We start from the raw sequence: 19,737 nt of genomic DNA, 5'->3' as shown, positions 1-19,737 counted from the left end.
TGTATTTTATACAGTCTATGGGCTGAACAAGCTCCGAGCTCTGACTTCCTGTTACAGACCGGATGTTGTTGTGACATAACGAAAACACTGAAAACTGAAACGGCTCGTTTCACACACATTTACAGAAAGGTGGAGAAATCAGAACAGGGGCAGAATGGATTTTTTTCATTCTCGGGGGGTTTGTAGACAGGGACACATATTTCAGTTAGAGAACCATTAAAAAGTCAATTTTGCATGATATGTCACCTTTAAATATAAAAACTTAGATTTTATAAACACTAAAAAGAAAAGCAGTCAAAGTGTTTTCAAAGGATCGCCAGAATTACATCAAACACATAAAAAGTACACTTCTGTTCTTCATCATTCCACCTGTGTTCACCTTCAATGCTGTTTGTTTTGACATCAGGGAAGTCTGGAACAAGAAAACAGACCCTGCTGAACCCAACAGAGGTCTACAGGTTCATGTGTCTCTGTAACAGAAACACTCCCACATGTTTTCAGGGAGTAAATAACCAACTCATGCACAACACTCCTGCAAGATAGAAGGTTAGAGACACAGGCGTGTTGAGATCTTCAGAGCGTTTAGAGTTCAGTGTCCTGTTGCAGCAGCTCTGTATAAGTTGAGTCTTAAGTTAGGGGGCAAAGTCGTTACTAACAAAACTCAGGATGATTTTTGAATATAATAATAATACATTACTGAGATGTAACTTATGCTAACGTTGGAACTATCTCAGCAGTTAGCAGAGTGTAAACTCCACACTACGTTTGAATTTACACACAGCTGAAACACAGAGCTGAGGATTTTCATTTATTATCATTAAGGGTAGAAAAATAAAGGCAGTATCAAAGCTCTCTTCATGATTTGATCAATTTGAATACATAAAGGAAATTAGCATAAAAAAAAGACTAAACAACATTTTCAAGTAAAAAAGAAAAAGAAACACATAGATCCAGTTTTACGTGATTACAGTTCCACACAACAAAGAAGTCGTCTTTGATTTACAACGGACGATTAAATCCTTCATACTTTGATTTCAGAACAAAGTGAACACATCTTTACTCAGCTGGTGTGTCTCTAATGCTCCGGGTACTTGATCTTCAGCTCTCTAGAAATACAACTACATTCATTGTCTTCATAATACGAGTGAGCAACAGCGCCGCAACGAAATGTTCAGAGGGTGCTGTGAGTGGTTTCTGCTTGAGGAAATATGGACAACCAGTGACCATGATCTTGTCAGATTGTCTGCAGATCCAGTTGTATATACAGGATTTGGATAATTGTGCAGCTCCTCCACCTGCAGGTGAAACTCTCCGGGCTCTTGTTTCGTTTTCAGAACCACTAAGTCCTCCTCGCTGTTCCACTTTGTCACATGCTGCAAATTTTCATAATGAAGAGAATTAAACACAGGCAGACTCAGTGTGCAAAAGCCTTAACTACCTCTTCACCCCTTTGTGACATAAGGTGCATTTCAACCAAGAGTTCCAGGGGTCTTTTAGCCCCCAGAACTACTTTCCCCTGAACTAAAAGGTTCCTGGTCCCCCATTGTTGTCTGTGTTTCGACCACAGGCTGAAGTCTCGGGTAGATTGTGTAAATCAGGCCAGTGACGTATGGAGGAAATAAAAAGTAAATGCACTACACCACCAGACCAGTAGAGGGCAGTAAAACAAAGAGGAATGCCATTCATCACAGATGACACCATAGGATGCATCCATCATAAACATCTTTAGACGATCATTAAATATCTGATGAGGATATTTTGAAATCTTAATAAAAACTAAAGTAGTTTGCATTCCCAGGAACTCCCTCTGTGTTTCAACAGCTGTGTAAACTCCACAAACACTGACACGTTCAGCTGAAGGTCTCCAGTTTACAGGGTCACTTTTAAAACCGGAACACCGGGAGGAGAGACGCATTCACGGTGGGCTGAGAGAAGACTACTGTTACAAGCTGCTAAATCAAGAGAATCACAGCTTCTTCTTTTGAAAAGTACACACACATACAAAAAAGATAGAACAAATAAAAACTAATGAAAGAAAGAGAAATCAAGAGAATCACAGATGTGTGTGATGTTATTGTGGACGGAGGGAGGAATAAAAACACTGCGTTAATCTACCAATCAGCATTCAGCATTGCATGCCCCGCCCCCCGAAAGTCCCGGGACCTTTGAAAGTACTACCCCCCTAGCAGGCGCGTTTAAGGGGGGAGATTATCAACCCCTGAACTAAATTTAGACCCTGGGTCCAAAGTCTTTGTTCCTACTCCGACGATGACGAGGATTAAAACGAAACAGCAGAATTTGGAGCACATGGAGAATAATGGTGAGGACATGATGATAGTGCTTTAAGGATTCATAACAAACTTTTGCATCCATGCCCCTCCTTTAATTTAATTTGATCACATCTTCAAACATCAAACACCTGCTTCAAACTATGACAGGGTATGCAGCCTTTAAAAAAACGTCACAACTAGTCTTCAGCAGGTGGAGCTTCTCCCACTGTAGACTGTGTAGATAAACTCCAACCTGTTATAACTCAAGCTTTGTGCTCCATCCTGAGAGTTCAGCTCTTCATCCAGTGATTCAACTTGTGTTTGTTGTCGGCAAACCTCCAGTTAAACGTAGTGTTTATAAGAGAGCACATGAGGTAGAGGAGGGACAGCATGTTTGATTCTTTCGGCCATCAAAATAAATAAATTAGTGACTCTGAAGAGTCGTACATAGACTCTGAATCTTAGTGTGACTCAAACTGTCTTCCTGGCAGAAAGACGACCAACTGTCCGGTCATGTGATCGCAGCTCGTTCGTACATCCTCATGTTTGATCCCTCGCCTGTAATCATCCGTCTCCTCCTCGGTTCTTGACTTGCTCCCCCTCCTGACCATTCTTCTCTCAGTCTGTTGTAGAACTGGAGTCTCTCATGGTTCCACTTTGAAATTTACTGCACTTCCGTTACCGTTGGAACTGTAAACAGAACAGAAACAGATTTAGCTTTTATAAAAACATCTTCTGCAGAAACAAACATGACAGCATTCAATCCAGCCATTTTATCATACCAGCATCTGAGTTAAGAAACAGAAACCTCTTTCTCAACACCTCAAAAATGTCCTTTTACAGCAAACACAGAAACGTATTTCATGCTACATGTTTTGCTGTATTCTATCTTTAACCCCGCTGGTTCTCGTCCTGTGCTGCAGACACAGACTGTAACACATAGACGTCAATCATTTGTTTCTGAAGCAGAAATTTGACAGTCGTCATATTGGAAAGTCTGCCCCTAATTATACATCAAACATGCCCTGACTATGTTGGTGAAGTAAACTGCCTTTTTAGTTTGTATTTATTTATTAATTTAGGGATGTCAACAATGAATCGAGTACCGATTAATTGATTGTTAAGAACTTACTCGAACACATGTTTTTGTTTGGATTTTCTCTCACGTGGAACAAACATCATGTGGTCTCATATTTGGATCAGCTATCAGGGAGGTGTTTGAAGTTTAAAGCATGTTTGGATGTGAATCAGCTGACTGAAGGTGTTGCTCACAGCAGAGACACTCAGCTGGGGGCTGCGGCTGAGTGACAGGTCTCCACGAGCGCTTTAGAAAACTGGACACTGAGTCTGAAACATGTTTCTGTTCAGTTCCCTTGTTGAAGTCTGAGCCTTCACTTTTATGACTGCATGTCTGCAGAGATTATGAGCCTGCTCCACATGTTGATATTCAGCGTGTTTAACATTTTGAACACCTCAATACGATCCGTAGATATTCAATACTGTCAGTTACATTATGTCGTGAAGGAAAATTTGATTCAGGGGGAAAAACGTATTTCGCATTGTTTTTGAAATGGAAAACATTTACGTTTTTTTAATGATTAATCGATAATTGATAGTTAACATTTCCAAAGATCGATTAAAATACTTGAAATTTACATCCCTAATTTATTTATTTGATGTTTTTATGTTACTTTATAGATTTTAAGGTATGTCTTTTATATTTGTTTATTATTATATCATATTTTGTGAAACTATATAACAACATTTCCAGAAAACATGTATAAATGACTGTTTAAGTTGCTTTCATCTAAATAAAAACTCATGAGTTATAATAAATTCACCCGTACAGTGTGTGCCGATGGACAAATGATCTACTCAGATTTAAACTGTTTTTTGAACCCGGCTGTAAACATGTTTATTTCTGCTGTAAAGATCGTCTTCTTTGAATGGGAGTGTATGTGGTTTCAGGTGCTTTCTGAACCAGACTCTAGTGGACACTCGAGGAACTGCAGTTTTTAGCATTTTTGAGTAGGGAGTAGAGAGCAGGGGAAGACGTGTAGAAAGTGGTCGAGGCTGGGAGTCAAAGCAGCGACGTTTCGTGAAGAGGACTAAAGTCTCTGTACATGGGGCGCACTTGGACCGCGAGGCCACTGCCATACTGGCTTCATATTTTAAGACCGGAGGTTGCCGCTTGGCTGCAGCTGTATGTGTTTGTTTACTTGAAGCTGTGAGTAGTTTAGATGCTGATAATACTTACTTTAAAAATTGCATTTCTTTTGTATCTTTCTCCTCTTCACTTGATCTCGTTTCCTGAGTAAAAAAAAAACATCATCAGAACAAATATCACAGAAAATGCATTAAGGTAGAGGCAGTATTCAGGGATGCACTGATCCAGCTTTTTAAGTCCTGATTCGGATACTTGGGCTTTAGTACTGGTTGATTCTCAGATATTGGACTAGATCGTGGATTCATAAAACAAAGACCAAACAGCCGAACAAAGAACCGTCAAAAACACAAAGATGCAGGAAGAGGATGATGGCGAGAATAAATACACTGAAGCTAGTCAAAACAGAGGTGGACCAAATGAGGTCAGGGCACACAACCAAGCACACAAAGACAAGAAGTCAAGATACAGCTGGCACACTGAGGCAACAACTACAAAATAAAACAGGGAACGCCAAAATATAAAACAGGAAATGTGACTGAACACGGACAACTAATAACCAGGAATGAAAAGACAGGAAGTGTTCATGCTCTGTGTCACTTACCTTTTTACAGATTCCTTTTCTGAACACAAAGTAGTATACACCCACACCCACAGCTACAACCACAATCAAAATGGCTGCAATAACCCCGACTGCGATGCCTGCTGTAGAAGAGCCTGAAATGGTAGAAAACGTTGAGTTAACATCTTAAACATTTGAATAAGCAGACATGTCAGAGTGTGATGACCACTCACCTGGACTTTCCTCCACTGTTAACACTGTACTCTTTATATGAATCTCCTCAGCTGTTCTCAGTTCACACGTGTAAGTCCCCTCCTGGTTCGGAGTTAAGGCTTGTAGCATGAGGCTTCCAGACTCTGACACATTCTTCACATACTTAGTCCACTCCTCTGAAACCTTTGAGGAGGCATCCGTCCAGGTCAGGATGTTTTGAGTGTGGTTAAATCTCCATATGACGCTTTGTTGGAGGATGTTTGAGGACGTGCAGGGGATCGTGACTTCAGAGCCCGACGAGGGGAGAGAATCTGAAAGGATTTAAAACACAAATTGATAAAACTTATAGTTAGAGCTGGATCAGGCTTGGACCAGCTCTTAGTTATGCTGCTATAGGCTTAGACTGACACACTGGGATCCTGTCTTTCCCTCTCTCTCCCCTCTCTGCCTGTCTCTCACTTTAACTCTGCCTGTCCCATTAAAGTTACTAACCATAGACCTTTCTGGAGTCCCTGAGCTCCCTTGTCTCGTAGGTTCCTCTGGATCTCTGCTGTAGATTCCTTTTTTGGGTCTTTCTTTCATCCTTTCTTTCTTTCTTTCTTTCTTTCTTTCTTTCTTTCTTTCTTTCTTTCTTTCTTTCTTTCTTTCTTTCTTTCTTTCTTTCTTTCTTTCTTTCTTTCTTTCTTTCTTTCTTTCTTTCTTTCTTTCTTTCTTTCTTTCTTCTTTCTTTCTTTCTTTCTTTCTTTCTTTCTTTCTCTCTTTCTTTCTTTCTTTTCTTCTTTCTTTCTTTCATTCCTTCTCTTCTTTCTTTCTTTTGTTCCTTCTTTCTTTCCTTCTTTCTCTCTTTGTTCTTTCCATGTTTCTTCATCCTTTATGTCTGCTTTTCTTATCCCTTCCTTTCCTTCTATCCTTTCCTTCACCATTTATTCTCCTCTTTTTCTTTCTTCTGGTCTCCCTTGTCTCGTAGGTTCCTCTGGATCTCTGCTGCTGTGGACGTGCCAGACTCCAGCTGCTACAACTACTACTATCCGTCTCCCCACTATCATCTCTCTCTCTCTCTTCATCTCCCTCTATCCCTCTCTCCAACACAGTCTCAGCAGATGTGTCTCTAACATGAGTCTGGTCCTGCTGGAGGTTTCTGCCTGTTAAAGGAAGTTTGTCCTTGCCACTGTAACTTGCTAAATGCTGCAAAGTGCTCTGCTCATGGTGGATTAAGATGAGATCAGACTGAGTCCGGTCTGTAAGATGGGACTGGATCTGATCAGGTCTTGATGTTGAGTCTTTGTTAATAATAAAACATAGAGTACAGTCTAGACCTGCTCTGTTTGGAAAGAGTCTTCAGGTAACGTATGTTAGGATTTGGTGCTCTATAAATAAAGATGGATGGATATCTCCTCTCTGTTTTGAGCTCTGATAAAGAAGTGTTAAGACACTCACCTGGTCTGTATAAAGTTGCCCTATTTTTGCTCCTGCCAGCGGTGACGGTGCAGCTGTAGTCAAAATCTCTCCCACCGTCTGGAACCAGCAGAGAGCTCTTGATGCTGAAGAGCTTCTGCTCGGTCTGCAGGACTGTCGGAGTGTCTGGTTGTAGAGCGGTTGGAGGACTGGAGGTCCAGTTGAGCTTGGGCTCTGGGTAGATCCCCTCTGAGCTGCAGCTGATCCTGTTCTCTTCCTGCTGAAGGATGACTTCACGGGGCGGAGCTGCACAAAAGAAGGGTCACGATTCAGGAGCATGATTTGATTTATTTCAGACGCCAAAGAACACATGCCAATCCAACAAACCAACTGCAGAAAGATAAAGATGCATGAAAAGCTTTCGGTAACATAGAACAAATATGAACTAGTTAAACTGATGATGCTGGAGAGCAGAGGCCTACACTACGAAGGCAGTTCAACGTACCTCTGGTGTCTTTTGGTTTTCTGGCTTCACTAACGCCGACGAAGAAGATCACGCTGAGCGGTCTCACCAGTGAGCAACATGATAAATCAACACAGAGCTACTGTGAGTTAGCAACATATGACCAATCCATCCATTTACTTCTGCTTCTCCGGAGTCGGGTCGCGGAGGCAACAGTCCAAATAAATCGACCCAGACATCCCTCTCCCCAGCAACACTTTCCAGCTCCTCCTGGGGAACCTTGAAGCGATCCCAGACCAGGTGGGATATATAATCCCTCCGAAGAGTTCTGGGTGTATCCCAGTTGGACCTGCCCGGAACACCTCTAAAGGGAGGCGTCCTTATCAAATTCCCGAACCACCTCAGATGAGTCCTTTGGACACGAAGGAGCAGCGGCTCTACTTCGAATTAGGCTGACACTAGGGATGTAGAGTTCAAGTATTTTTCATGATCGATCTTTGACAATGTTAAAGGTGACATATCATGAAACAACGACTTTTTAATGGTTCTCTACCTGAAATATGTGTCCCTGTCTACAAACCCCCCGAGAATGAAAAGAATCCATTCTGCCCCTGTTCTGATTTCTCCACCTTTCTGTAAATGTGTGTGAAACGAGCCGTTTCAGTTTTCAGTGTTTTCGTTACGTCACAACAACATCCGGTCTGTAACAGGAAGTCAGAGCTCGGAGCTTGTTCAGCCCATAGACTGTATAAAATACAACTCAACCCCTCCTCTGTTTTTCATTACCTGCACAAATGTGTGCGAACAAGGAGCTTAGGAGGGAGGCATGCTAGTTGTAGGCTGTCTTAATAAACACAAAGGTCGGTTTTACTCCCCACGTCTGCAGATTTCAAGATCTAGTGGAGGATTTTTATTTATCATGGATAAGTGCTAGCACTAGTTAGCATAGCCACATAGCTACATGTTGGTAGCTGTGTACCAAGACACACGTCAACATACTGATAAATAAAACAACAAGAAACACTAAATCTGTGACCAATGGTTCACAAAGGTCCTGCTGCAGGCGCCTCTCCGTCAGGATCAGATTCTGGATCAGATTCAGAGGGTTGAAGTAACGCGATCTCTGAGCAGCCGTGTATATTCAGCCAACATGTAAACATTAGATCAACGTGCTGGAGAGCCGAGGCCACACCCACTTCCTGAGGGGGCGTGGTCAGAGAGCTCATTCTCATTTAAAGGCACAGACAGAAAACAGCCTGTTCTGAGCAGGGCTGAAAAAGAGGGGTTTACAGGCAGACCAGAATCTGATTTCAAAGTGTTTTTATGAGCTTAAACTTTAAAGACATGTTTTGGGGACCTCTTAGACCAATATATGTTGATGAAAAAGAGCAGAATATGTCACCTTTAAGGATCAATTACCTATCAAACGGAGCAGTATGGAGGTTATAAAAATGAATATAAAAATATGATTCAAAGTGATAACCATGCATGATTTCACATTATACAAGCACAACAACAAGGCTCTGGTGTTCGCCCATTTTAGTGTCCATTAAAGGAACGATACCAGATACCAATGTTCCTCAGCTAACAGAGCTCCAGAATCAAGCCTATCGATTGGTAAGTGGGTGAAGTTTTTCAGGCAACTCTGGGATCTACCCCTGTAAGAAGTGAACTAGCCTCTTAGCTAGCTAACCTGGAGTTAACCTGGAAGTTACCTCAATAACTCCAAGATTTTTTTGGTGCTTGTTTGGCGGTTTTGATGCGTACATTGAATTTTTCTTTCTCCCTATAAATGTAAGAATAAATATTAATATTATTAATGAATAAATATTTTAATTTCCATTTTTTTTATTTATACTGCAGCACACAAATCCCTTATTTTATCTTTTTTTAATTTTTACTTTATTTATTTATTTATTTAAATGTTTTTTTCTTTTCTTGCAACATAATTTTGTTTCTATTATCGTGCAACACTAACATTAATCATTCCTCCATTTCTGAGGCGGTTCTCTCTTTACTTTCAAGAAGAGTTTTAGTGGCCTGGAAAAAACTAATCCATCACCCCTCTTGTAAATAATTAGTTTGCTCACTATAAAACAAAGAGATCAAAGTGAATATGAAGCAAACAATAAGTTGAGGAGAGGAGGGCTTTAAAGCAATAACTTGTAATGCAGTGAGGTTGAGTAACACAGCACATGATGCACTTTGCTCTCTCTGGCTGATGAATGAACATGACCAAATCCTATTTTTATTGCTTTAAACTAGGCTAAAGTTTTCCACAATAAAAATTAACATTACAAAAGAAAACTTCTGCAATTCTAAGTTTACAGACATGCAGACATTTTTAGAACAGCTTCAGTCATGTTGGAACCAGCGAGGTAAGCTTCCCACACACTAAGAGAGTCTCTGTGCAAAGGGTCGTTATCTCCTGCGTGACCTTACACACAGTCCTGTTTTAACATGTTATCAGTTTCAGGACGGGGGGGGTCAGATAAACTTTTAAAGGAGCAGTGTGTCGGTGTAGCCTTGAAAACCCTCTCTGACATATCAACATCCAAAGCTCACAGCTGAGTATTTGCAATTTGACACTGTAGTGTCCTGAAACCAGTCTGGTCAACATGCCTGTGCAGCATAGAGATTATGTGGGATCTCTTTCCAAACAGAGCAGGTCTCCAAACATCAAGACTGGAACAGAACCAGTCCCATCTTACAGACAAGACTCAGTCTGATCTCATCTTAATCCACCATGAGCAGAGCACTTTGCAACATTTAGCAAGTTACAGTGGCAAGGACAAACTTCCTTTAACAGGCAGAAACCTCCAGCAGGACCAGACTCATGTTAGACACACATCTGCTGAGACCGTGATGGAGAGAGGGATAGAGGGAGATGAAGAGAGAGAGAGATGATAGTGGGGAGACGGATAGTAGTAGTTGTAGCAGCAGGCCGTCTAAGGCAGAGATCCAGAGGAACCTACGAGACAAGGGAGCTCAGGGACTCCAGAAAGGACTATGGTTAGTAACTTTAATGGGACAGGCAGAGAGAGGAGAGAGAGGGAAAGACAGGATCCCAGTTAGTCAGTCTAAGCCTATAGCAGCATAACTAAGACCTGGTCCAAGCCTGATCCAGCTGTATCTATAAGCAGCAGGCCGATTACAGCAGAGATCCAGAGGAACCTACATGGCAAGGGAGCTCAGGGACTCCAGAAGGTCTATGGTTTGTAACAATATTGGGACAGGAAGAGTTAAAGTAGGTGAGGGTAGAACAGGCAGAAACCTTGAGCAGGACTAGGCTCATGTTAGACACACATCTGCTGAGACCGTGTCGGAGAGAGGGATAGAGGGAGATGAAGAGAGAGGGATGGACAGAGAGAAGAGACAAAGACAAGGTGATCGAAACAGCACCTGAGTCCGTACATGGGGCGGCTCAAACAGCTATGCAGATGGCGCCCCGCAAATATATATCTCTAAATATATCGACTCTGCATTTCCTACCTGAAACAATGAGTTCAACAATGAACTCCTTGTTGCCGGTGATGGTGCTGACGTAGCACTTGTATCTCCCCTGATCTCCTGGCGTCACCGCCGTCAGCTTCAGCGAGGCGTTTCCTTTAGAGATCTGGTCCTTGAACAGCCCCGTCCTGCCTCTGAAGGACGGGTTCTGGCGTTCCAGCTGGTCCCTGTCACGATAGTAGGAGTGGACGGCAGTTTTATCCCCCTGAATCCAGTGGATTACGACTTGATCCCCCTGAGCGTAGGTACACGGTAAAATACAGGTCTCCATGAAAGTACACACCTCAGCATCTGTGAAGCATCAGGAAAGAAACATATGAAGGTTTAGTTCAGGAATCTGCTTCAAATGGACTTTTTTTAAACACATAAAGCAGAAAGATTATCCTTTCATGTAGACCAGAGAAGCAGGAAGTACATTTTCTCGAAGTCAGTGTCGACTTCCCCGTCAAACAGCACCAACAAGTTATTGATCAAGACATTCCCTGTCTCCCGCCATCTTCAGCTTCCTGTCAGTAAACAGAGACGTGCGTTTTGCTTTCAAGATTTCATAATAACTGCGAACAAGAGCAGAGCGACATGTTGAAATATGTAACAGAATCATTCAGGAGAAACGAAGACAAGCTCAAACGTGAACAGGTTTCTGCGTCAGGTTGTCCCTGACGTCACTCTGGCTTTTCAGAAATAACAACCATTGTTATCGGGTTTAGACCAATCAGAATCAAGTATTGTACTGACTCGGTCTCTGCTGCGCTACGTTCACTTGGTAATTAGTTTCTGTGTTTATCTGCTGTGTAATGCTTGACAGGTGAAGTACAGTGGGTTTATCAATACTCCATCACCATAGACTGTATAAATAATAATGGACGTAGTATCCAATACGTCACCCATCTGTTTTGAAGCCGATGGCCAGCGGGCGCCATATTTGAAATAATGAACTCAACCTAATTTCCTGAGAGTCCTCAGGAAGAACAGCATCCCTCAAAAACTGCTGGTGTCCTTCTATCACTGCTCAATAGAGGCACCTTGACCCTCTGTCTCTGTGTGGGGTTCTCCAGCTGCACAGTGGTGCAGAGGAAAGCGCTCCAGGGGGGTCATAAAGGTGGCTCAGAGCAGGGTCATTGGCTGCCCTCTCCCCTCCTTGGAAGAACTTCACAGTTCCCGCTGCTTCAGGAGAGCCAAAAACATAGTGAAGGACCCATCGCACCCCGGTCACAATTTGTTTTGACTGCTGCCATCAGGCAGGAGGTACAGCTACAGGGTGCCCGCCTGTCAATCAAGTCAGCTACGCCTTTATTTGGGTAAAACTCGCAACTTTACCGTACAGTGTGTGCCGAAAGAGAAATGAGCTATTCAGACCTCACCTGTTTTTTGAACCAGGCTGTAAACATGTTTATTTCTGATGGAAAGATCGTTTTCTTTGAATGGGTGTGTATGTGGTTTCCGGTAGAGCTGTAGTCGGGCCTTAAAAGTTAGACCCAAGACGACCCGAGCCCGACAGAATTCTACCCGAACCCGTCCGAACCCGATTGACCTAGATGTTTTTAAAGCCGAACCCGTTTACAGCCCGACTGCCCCGACATTATTCATCACTGGTCTGGCTAATTTTGTAAGTTTAGGGTAGGATGGTCTGTTGATCTTCCACCACCTAAAAACATCAGATAACTTCCATGACAGTCGTTTTAACGTAGCGAGACACCTCGTCGTCTTCCTATTTTCTTCCCACTCCTCATAAGTCGCTCTTTTTTGCCGGAGGAGGAGCGCGCTCGTCTCTGGAGAGCTCTGGGTCTCGAGTCTCCACGTCTCGTCGTGGACCTGCAGCACCGTGCAGAGCTTGCAGAAGAGTGCGGGCATGAGCGTGTACGGCCTCCCTGTCTGAGTGTGACAACATTCTCAGCTGGTTACATTTTGGTCAGAGGAGAGGAATGATGCGATCTTATAGAGGTGCTGTATTATCACTTTACGCGCAAGCCAGTGTTCGTGCCGATGACGCACGACTGCTTGCCGAGGGGAGTCCAGATTCACCTGACCGCTCATTTACCGCGCAAGGCCGAGCCCGACCAGAGCCCGGGTAAAATGATAGAAATTATGACCAAGGTGGGGTCGGGTCAGGTCGGGTCAGGTCGGGTTTGGACAAATATCTTCAGCTCTGGTTTCCGGTGCTTCCAGAGCAAGCCTCTAGTGGACACTTGAGGAACTGCAGTTTTTTAGCACTTCCGCCTTGGACTCATATTTTCAGAGGTTGCAGCTTGGTGCCGATTGAGGAATTAGGTATTCAGACTCAGATGGTTTTTTTTGTACCAGGCTGTAAACATGTTTATCTCTACTTGAATGGGCGTGTGTGTGGTTTTGGATACTTCCAGAGCCAGCCTTAAGTGGCTGGCTTCAAAGCCAGGAAGTCATTTCTCACTGCAGAAATAACTTGACTACTCCCTGTTTCAAAAATCTGTTCTGGTTTTTGAATTTGTACAACCTTCAGCAGGATTTCTTCACAACTTCTCTGTTGGGATTATATTAAGACTGAGAGTTGTTCATTCATTTGAATATTTTGGGGCCAATCCAGTCATCTCAAACATACATGGGTTATCCTTAAACCAGGAGCAACATGAGCCCCCAACTTTGCAGCCTACCTCTGAACACTCAGTTCATGTGGGCATGGGTTTTTTCTTTTTTAGGGCAGAGAAATGTTATCCTCCAGCATTCAAAACAGAGCACATTGCTTGCTTTGTTTGTGTGTGGGTGTGTGTGTGTGTGTGTGTGTGTGTGTGTGTGTGTGTGTGTGTGTGTGTGTGTGTGTCTGTGTATTTTGCCATTTGGGGATTGTGAAAAAACCTGTTCCGCAGGATGCCCAAGCTCAAACACAGAGCTCTCCCTCTGCAGCTTTCTGTTTTCTGTTTCATGTCAAAAAGGAGTTTATCATTGTCCTTGATCTGTAATTTGTCCGTTCAAAGCTCAAAGTGCGACTCAGTTAATGTACAAACTGAGTTGCATTCAGTCTCAGTGACTCTTGCTTTAGATATTTTAGGGTCTCATGCTTCTCACATGACAGTCCAGAGGAATTTTAATCATAAGATCAGATCTATTCTGGTCTACTTTCCATCTCAGACAGTAACTTACAACTTCAACACACAAACTATCTGAAAGTTATTTAATAAAAAGAGAACAGAAATGTTTTTCTGTGGTTCTAAGCTGCCTGATTCTCTTGTACTCTTCTTACTCTGGCTGAAATAACACTCTTCACAGCCTCGGTTGTTGAAGGTGGGTCAGAAATAAAACTGGACAGGCTGTCAGAGCCTCACTCACCTCCTTTGTCAAAAGTCCACGGTAAAATCAGGACCACCAAAACCAGAGAGTATCTGTCCACGGTCATCCTCCTCCTAAATAGTCCAATACTAGAGCTGAATCAACAGAGCCAAGCGGTCTGACTGCTGGGCAGGAAAAGGGTGTGGATGTGTGTGTGTGTGTGTGTGTGTGTACTTCTCTGTGATAGATACACTTTGCACATGATGTTGATTGCAAATCATTTACATTTTTTTGACAGCAGCTTATGACAGGGACGTGCTCAGGCTGTTGAGGGGTGGGGCAAAAAAAAAAAGCAGCACCTCCTTTCGTACCCCTGGTACTCACCGTTTAGGGCAGGGGTGTCCAAACCTTTTTCAAAGAGGGCCACATTTGATGTTGTCAGAATACCTCAGGGCCAGAGGCTCCTACTGAGACTTTGGAATCCTAAAAGTTAGATATGAAACCTCTATTTATAACAATTATTTTAAATTTTTTCTCAATAAAACAGTAACTAGGAAGTACCATGTAAAGATTAGCAAACATTTTCTTCTTCTGGAGGAAAATGTTTTCATCTGGGTCGGGCAATGTGGGAATTGTATCATTATTTTCCGATGGCAGGATCATGATCTGGATTTCATCACACTTCTTTTTCATGTTGTTTTTAAGACTGTTCTGACCAGCAGACAACATTTTATAACAAAATAATTATTTTCCTGAGTTCTGAACATTTTTATGAACCAAATTTTGCCTTTTCTGTACAATTTCATATTTTTGATCTTGTCTTGTGACCTCTTTTGTGTCTTCTGAACTTTTAGTGTTCATCAAGAACATTTTCACATCAAGATAAAAACAGTAATTTGAAAACCTGTCATCTTTAAGAGTTCTTGTGTTTCTTCTTTATTGCTGTCTTGAAGAATTCCCAGAGCTTTGGCTTTAGACAGGGAGTCCATATGAAGCTTTTTGAGATGTTTCTGGATTGACTTTAGTTTTGTTTGTGTGCTTGAAAGAAACTGCAAATGTACAGATGATTCAGAGTGTGATTCATTTCTTTGCTATGAATAACACAATTTGAGATGGAAGCTTGGGGCCATAAATAAATGGACCTTGGGCCGCAATTGGCCCCCGGGCCGTACTTTGGACATGCCTGGTTTAGGGATATTTTAAATGAATTGAGGCAGATCATGTTAAGCATCTTCATCTTCAGTACCTCCAAGTCTGAGGCCATGGTTCTCTGCTGGAATACAGTGGATTGCTCTCTCTCAGTGGGGAGCGAGACAAATTTGCTCCAAGTGGGGGAGTTTAAGTATCTCGGGGTCTTGTTCGCGAGTGAGGGTAAAATGGGAGCTGAGCCGGAAGGTAAAGCTTTTAATTTACCAGTCGGTTTACATTCCAGCTCTCATCATGCTCATGAGCTGTGGGTAATGACCGAAAGGATAAGATCTCGGATACAAGCGCCTGAAATGAGTTTTCTCTGGAGGGTGACTGGGCTCTGCCTTAGAGATAGTGTCAGGAGCTCAGACATCCGGAGGGAGCTCGGAGTAGAGCCACATCACAGGGTGAAACATGACATCTCCAATTTCAATGCTACCTGCAACACCTATCCTATTCTTCCTCAACACATTCCTTGCATGCCTTAGACGCATCGAGAGCCTCACCTGCAGAGTCATCGAGTATCTCCTCCAATCAGCGTGACTCATCAACAGGGTTGGGCAAGTTACTCTGACGGAGTTCATTGTTACAATAACTAGCTATTCTGAGTCAGTCCTCTTATTAAAGGGATAGTTCCATTTTTTTGAAGAATGGTTGTATGAGTTACACGCCACTAGTTATTGTGCTAGCAACAATGGTGCCGCTCAGCTCGGCCCCTTTAATGAGGAACTGCCCGGAGAAACAGTGCGCAAGCTAGGCTACAGTTTTCTGCAGATAGGGACAAACCTTCAACGTCTTTTAGCTAATTTAGAGAGACTCCGACTTGAGCATTCATCTACTGAGAGAGAGACCGACACAAACCTTCAGTTATTAGTATTTTAATGACACTACATTACGTATGACACATATTTCTGAAAGAAGTCAAAGAAATTCACGACAGAGAAGCAGAAACTAAAATCTGCTATCCAACATTTATTGACAAGTTAAATATTAATCCCTCCACATCAAGAAGAAAGTCTGTATCTGTCCGTCATATCAGGGATTCACAGTCTTATCCCTCCTTTGTTCCACCTCTTGGTATTTCCTTCAAGTTCTGTGAACGTAGTCAGTCCTCTTATTAAAGGGATAATTCAGTTTTTTGAGCATTCATCTACTGAGAGAGAGACCGACACAAACCTTCAGTTATTAGTATTTTAATAACACTACATTACGTATGACACATGTTTCTGAAAGAAGTCAAAGAAATTCACGACAGAGAAGCAGAAACTAAAATCTGCTATCAAACATTTATTGACAAGAGTTAAATATTAATCCCTCCACATCAAGAAGAAAGTCTGTATCTGTCCGTCACACCTTTGTTCCGTGAACGTAGGTAGTAGACCATAAACTCAGTCATTCATTGATCCATCCTTTCCTGCTTTCAAACATCAGAAAATGTGAAAGTTAGTCTCAACATTCCTCAAGTCTGGATGCAGTTTTTCTTTCTTCTCCCTCTTGAGATTTCACATCGACTTGTTCCCACCGAGCAGTGACAAGGACAGATAAACTTCAAGGTCAAAAACAGAGAACCTTGAGACGAACAAAAGACTCGTTCATGAGCATCCGCTTGTCCTTGCGTGCGGTCTCTGTCTTTGAAGAATTTAATCAGCAAAGTGTGGAGCAGGGGGGAAGAGAATCCAAGTTTTTTGTTGCACACATTTACGTCATCGACCAATAGCAGTACTGAATCCTTTAGGGCAGGGGTTCCCAAAGTGTGGGTCGGGACCCCCAGGTGGGTCGTGAGATGTCTTCCAGAATGTTTCTTTTTCAAGTTATTTAAAAATAGTACATTTACCCATTAAAGTAAAAAATATCAACAAAAATAGTAGCTAAACTTTAAATAAAACCTTGAAAATATAAAGTGTAATGAGTTTTCTGCCTTTTCTTTGTTTCCAGATGACTCCTAGGTTTAGGGTTAGTGATCAGTGAATTATCTAAAGCATCAGTAGCAGCAGGTTCATTCATAACAGCACAGGAAACACAGACACATGCTCATATAGGCAGGGTCATTTTCTGCAGAACAGCTAAATGAAGCCACATTAAATCACTTTGAGGGACAGTGGGGGTCAGGAGTCTTTGGCACCAATATTTTGGGGGTCACAGGCTGTTGTGTTTGGGAACCCCTGCTTTAGGGGATGAAGAGTTCCCTCATTGAACATACACTGTTCTTCCATACAATATTTAACTTATTGTCTCTATTAAGACACAGTTTGCAAGCTTCAACTTCTTCCCCTTTCCACTACGGGTGGAAAGATGCACTCGATTTTTCCTTGGATGTGAGTAACACAGGTTTTTTTTAACTTTATAGAAGCAATGTTTCCAACAATCCTCCTAAAGTAACTGGAGTGATGTTGCTCCTTTGTGTTGTTTCTGATGTAGATTTGTGACTGATGTTTGTAAGTTCTGTTACTGGGAGAGTTATATTGATGGCACTACAGCGCCCTCTGCTGGGAGCTCTGGAGACTTTAGAGGTACACTCTGTATACAAGCGGCAACCTCCGGTCTCAAACTATGAGGCCCATGTGGAAGTGTCATAAACTGCAATTCATCGAGGCTGGCTGCAGAAACACCGGAAACTATATAGACCCCAATTCAACAAAGACGATCTTTGCAGCATTAATAAACATGTTTACAGCCTGGTTCAAAAAACAGCTTGGCTACAGAAGCTAACCTCTCTATCGGCACACACTGTACGGGGGTGAATTTTTACTAACGTGACTCTTCAAGATATTAAGATTGCAAGTTTTTGCCCAAATAAGGACATGACTGACTTGACTCCCGGTCGGGAACACATAGCTGTTGGCTAAGAGGCTCAAACTCCGCCCCTTAACGTCACACTCTGCCTGGTTGAGTTCGGCATTTCCAATATGGCTGCCGCCGTCGATTGGCTTTAAAACAGCTCTCAGGAACAGATGGGTGACATCACGGATACTACGTCCATATTTTATACAGTCTATGTCTGTATATCAATGCCTTGTGGGAGGTAAAACATGTGAACATCAGTTTGGTTTTCTTGGTATGAAGTTGATTTAATTCCTTAGTTTGGTATCAAACACTTTTGTAATATTTTTGCTGGTAGTTTAATTTGTTTGTGGAGTCTTTCAAGTCCACTACGTTGATGTTTTGCTAGCTAAAATGCTATAATTCTCCGTGATGTAGCCTGCTAGCTAACAGGAAGTTTGATGTTTGGAATTCTGACTTAAATCTCAGAATCTGGGAGTCCTGTTTGATCAAGATTTATCCTTCAACTCCCACATTCAGCAAATATGCAGGACTTTTTTTCACTTATGCAATATTTCATAATGTCGACACATCCTGTCTCAGAGCCACGTAGAGAAACTAGTCCATGCATGTGTAACCTCCAGGTGGTTTACTGTAACTCCCTTTCATCAGGCTGCCCTAATAAGTCTCTAAAGATCTTCCGGTGGTCCAAAACGCTGCAGCTCGAGTACTCACTAGAATTTAAAATCCTTCTTCTGACCTACAAAGCTCTTAATGATCAGACACCTTCATATCTTAAAGATCTCATAGTGTCCTATTACCCCTCTAGAACTCTACGCCCCCAACATGCAGGCCTGCTCATCGTACCTAAAGTCTCTAAAAGTAGTATGGGAGGTAGAACTTTCAGTTATCAGGCCCCTCTCCTTTGGAATCATCTACCAGTCAGGGTCCGGGAGGCAGACACCCTCTCTACTTTTAAGAGTAGGCTTCAAACTTTCCTTTTTGATAAAGCTTATAGTTAGAGCTGGATCAGGCTTGGACCAGGTCTTAGTTATGCTGCTATAAGCTTAGACTGCTGGTGGGACTAGATTGATGAAACACTTGCTGTGACTTGAGACTTGATTTTTGACCTTCTTTGGAATGATTTGAGACAGACTCAGACTTGACCTGAAAGCTTTGTAACAAACTTGGACTTCACTTTTAGGATTTGGGACTTGTTCTGAAAAAAACTCCAGACTAAGACTGACTTTACTTAGGATTCTGGCTTGTCCTGAGTTAAAGTATTCGCATCCCGACAAAAGATGATACTTGGACTTGTGACCTTGCATTTTGAATACTTGGAACTTGAAATATGCTCTAAAGTTTTCAGTTACAAGAATTTAAAAGTATGTCCCCTGGGACTCAGACCCTTATAGTAGTAGTATGGGAGGTAGAGCCTTCAGTTATCAGGCCCCTCTCCTTTGGAATCATCTCCCAGTCAGGGTCCTGGAGGCAGACACCCTCTCTACTTTTAAGAGTAGGCTTCAAACTTTCCTTTTTGATAAAGCTTATAGTTAGAGCTGGATCAGGCTTGGACCAGGTCTTAGTTATGCTGCTATAGGCTTAGACTGACACACTGGGATCCTGTCTTTCCCTCTCTCTCAGTCTCCCCATTCCATTAAAGTCACTAACCATAGACCTTTCTGGAGTCCCTGAGCTCCCTTGTCTCGTAGGTTCCTCTGGATCTCTGCTGCTGTGGACGTGCCAGACTCCAGCTGCTACAACTACTACTATCCGTCTCCCCACTATCATCTCTCTCTCTCTCTCTTCATCTCCCTCTATCCCTCTCTCCAACACGGTCTCAGCAGATGTGTGTCTAACATGAGTCTGGTCCTGCTGGAGGTTTCTGCCTGTTAAAGGAAGTTTGTCCTTGCCACTGTAACTTGCTAAATGCTGCAAAGTGCTCTGCTCATGGTGGATTAAGATGAGATCA

At 42.5% G+C, this 19,737-nt stretch overlaps 1 protein-coding gene across 1 annotated transcript; it reads right to left on the bottom strand.

Moving 5' to 3' along the window:
- Positions 1-795: 795 nt before the first annotated feature.
- On the bottom strand, positions 796-14,063 carry LOC117829043 (CD276 antigen-like). Its single transcript, XM_034706562.1, has 7 exons — positions 13,878-14,063; positions 10,560-10,868; positions 6,647-6,910; positions 5,230-5,520; positions 5,039-5,151; positions 4,528-4,580; positions 796-2,960 (listed from the first exon to the last, which is right to left on the bottom strand). The coding sequence occupies exons 1-7, from the start codon at positions 13,942-13,944 to the stop codon at positions 2,915-2,917; spliced, it is 1,143 nt and encodes a 380-aa protein (XP_034562453.1). The 5' UTR covers positions 13,945-14,063; the 3' UTR covers positions 796-2,914.
- Between the last annotated feature and the right edge of the window lie 5,674 nt (positions 14,064-19,737).

This window comes from Notolabrus celidotus, chromosome 17 (genome assembly GCF_009762535.1).
Source record: "Notolabrus celidotus isolate fNotCel1 chromosome 17, fNotCel1.pri, whole genome shotgun sequence".
Taxonomy (NCBI): Eukaryota; Metazoa; Chordata; class Actinopteri; order Labriformes; family Labridae; genus Notolabrus; species Notolabrus celidotus.
The sequence above is the reverse complement of the archived record's forward strand: the minus strand, read 5'-3'. Positions and strand labels throughout refer to the sequence as shown.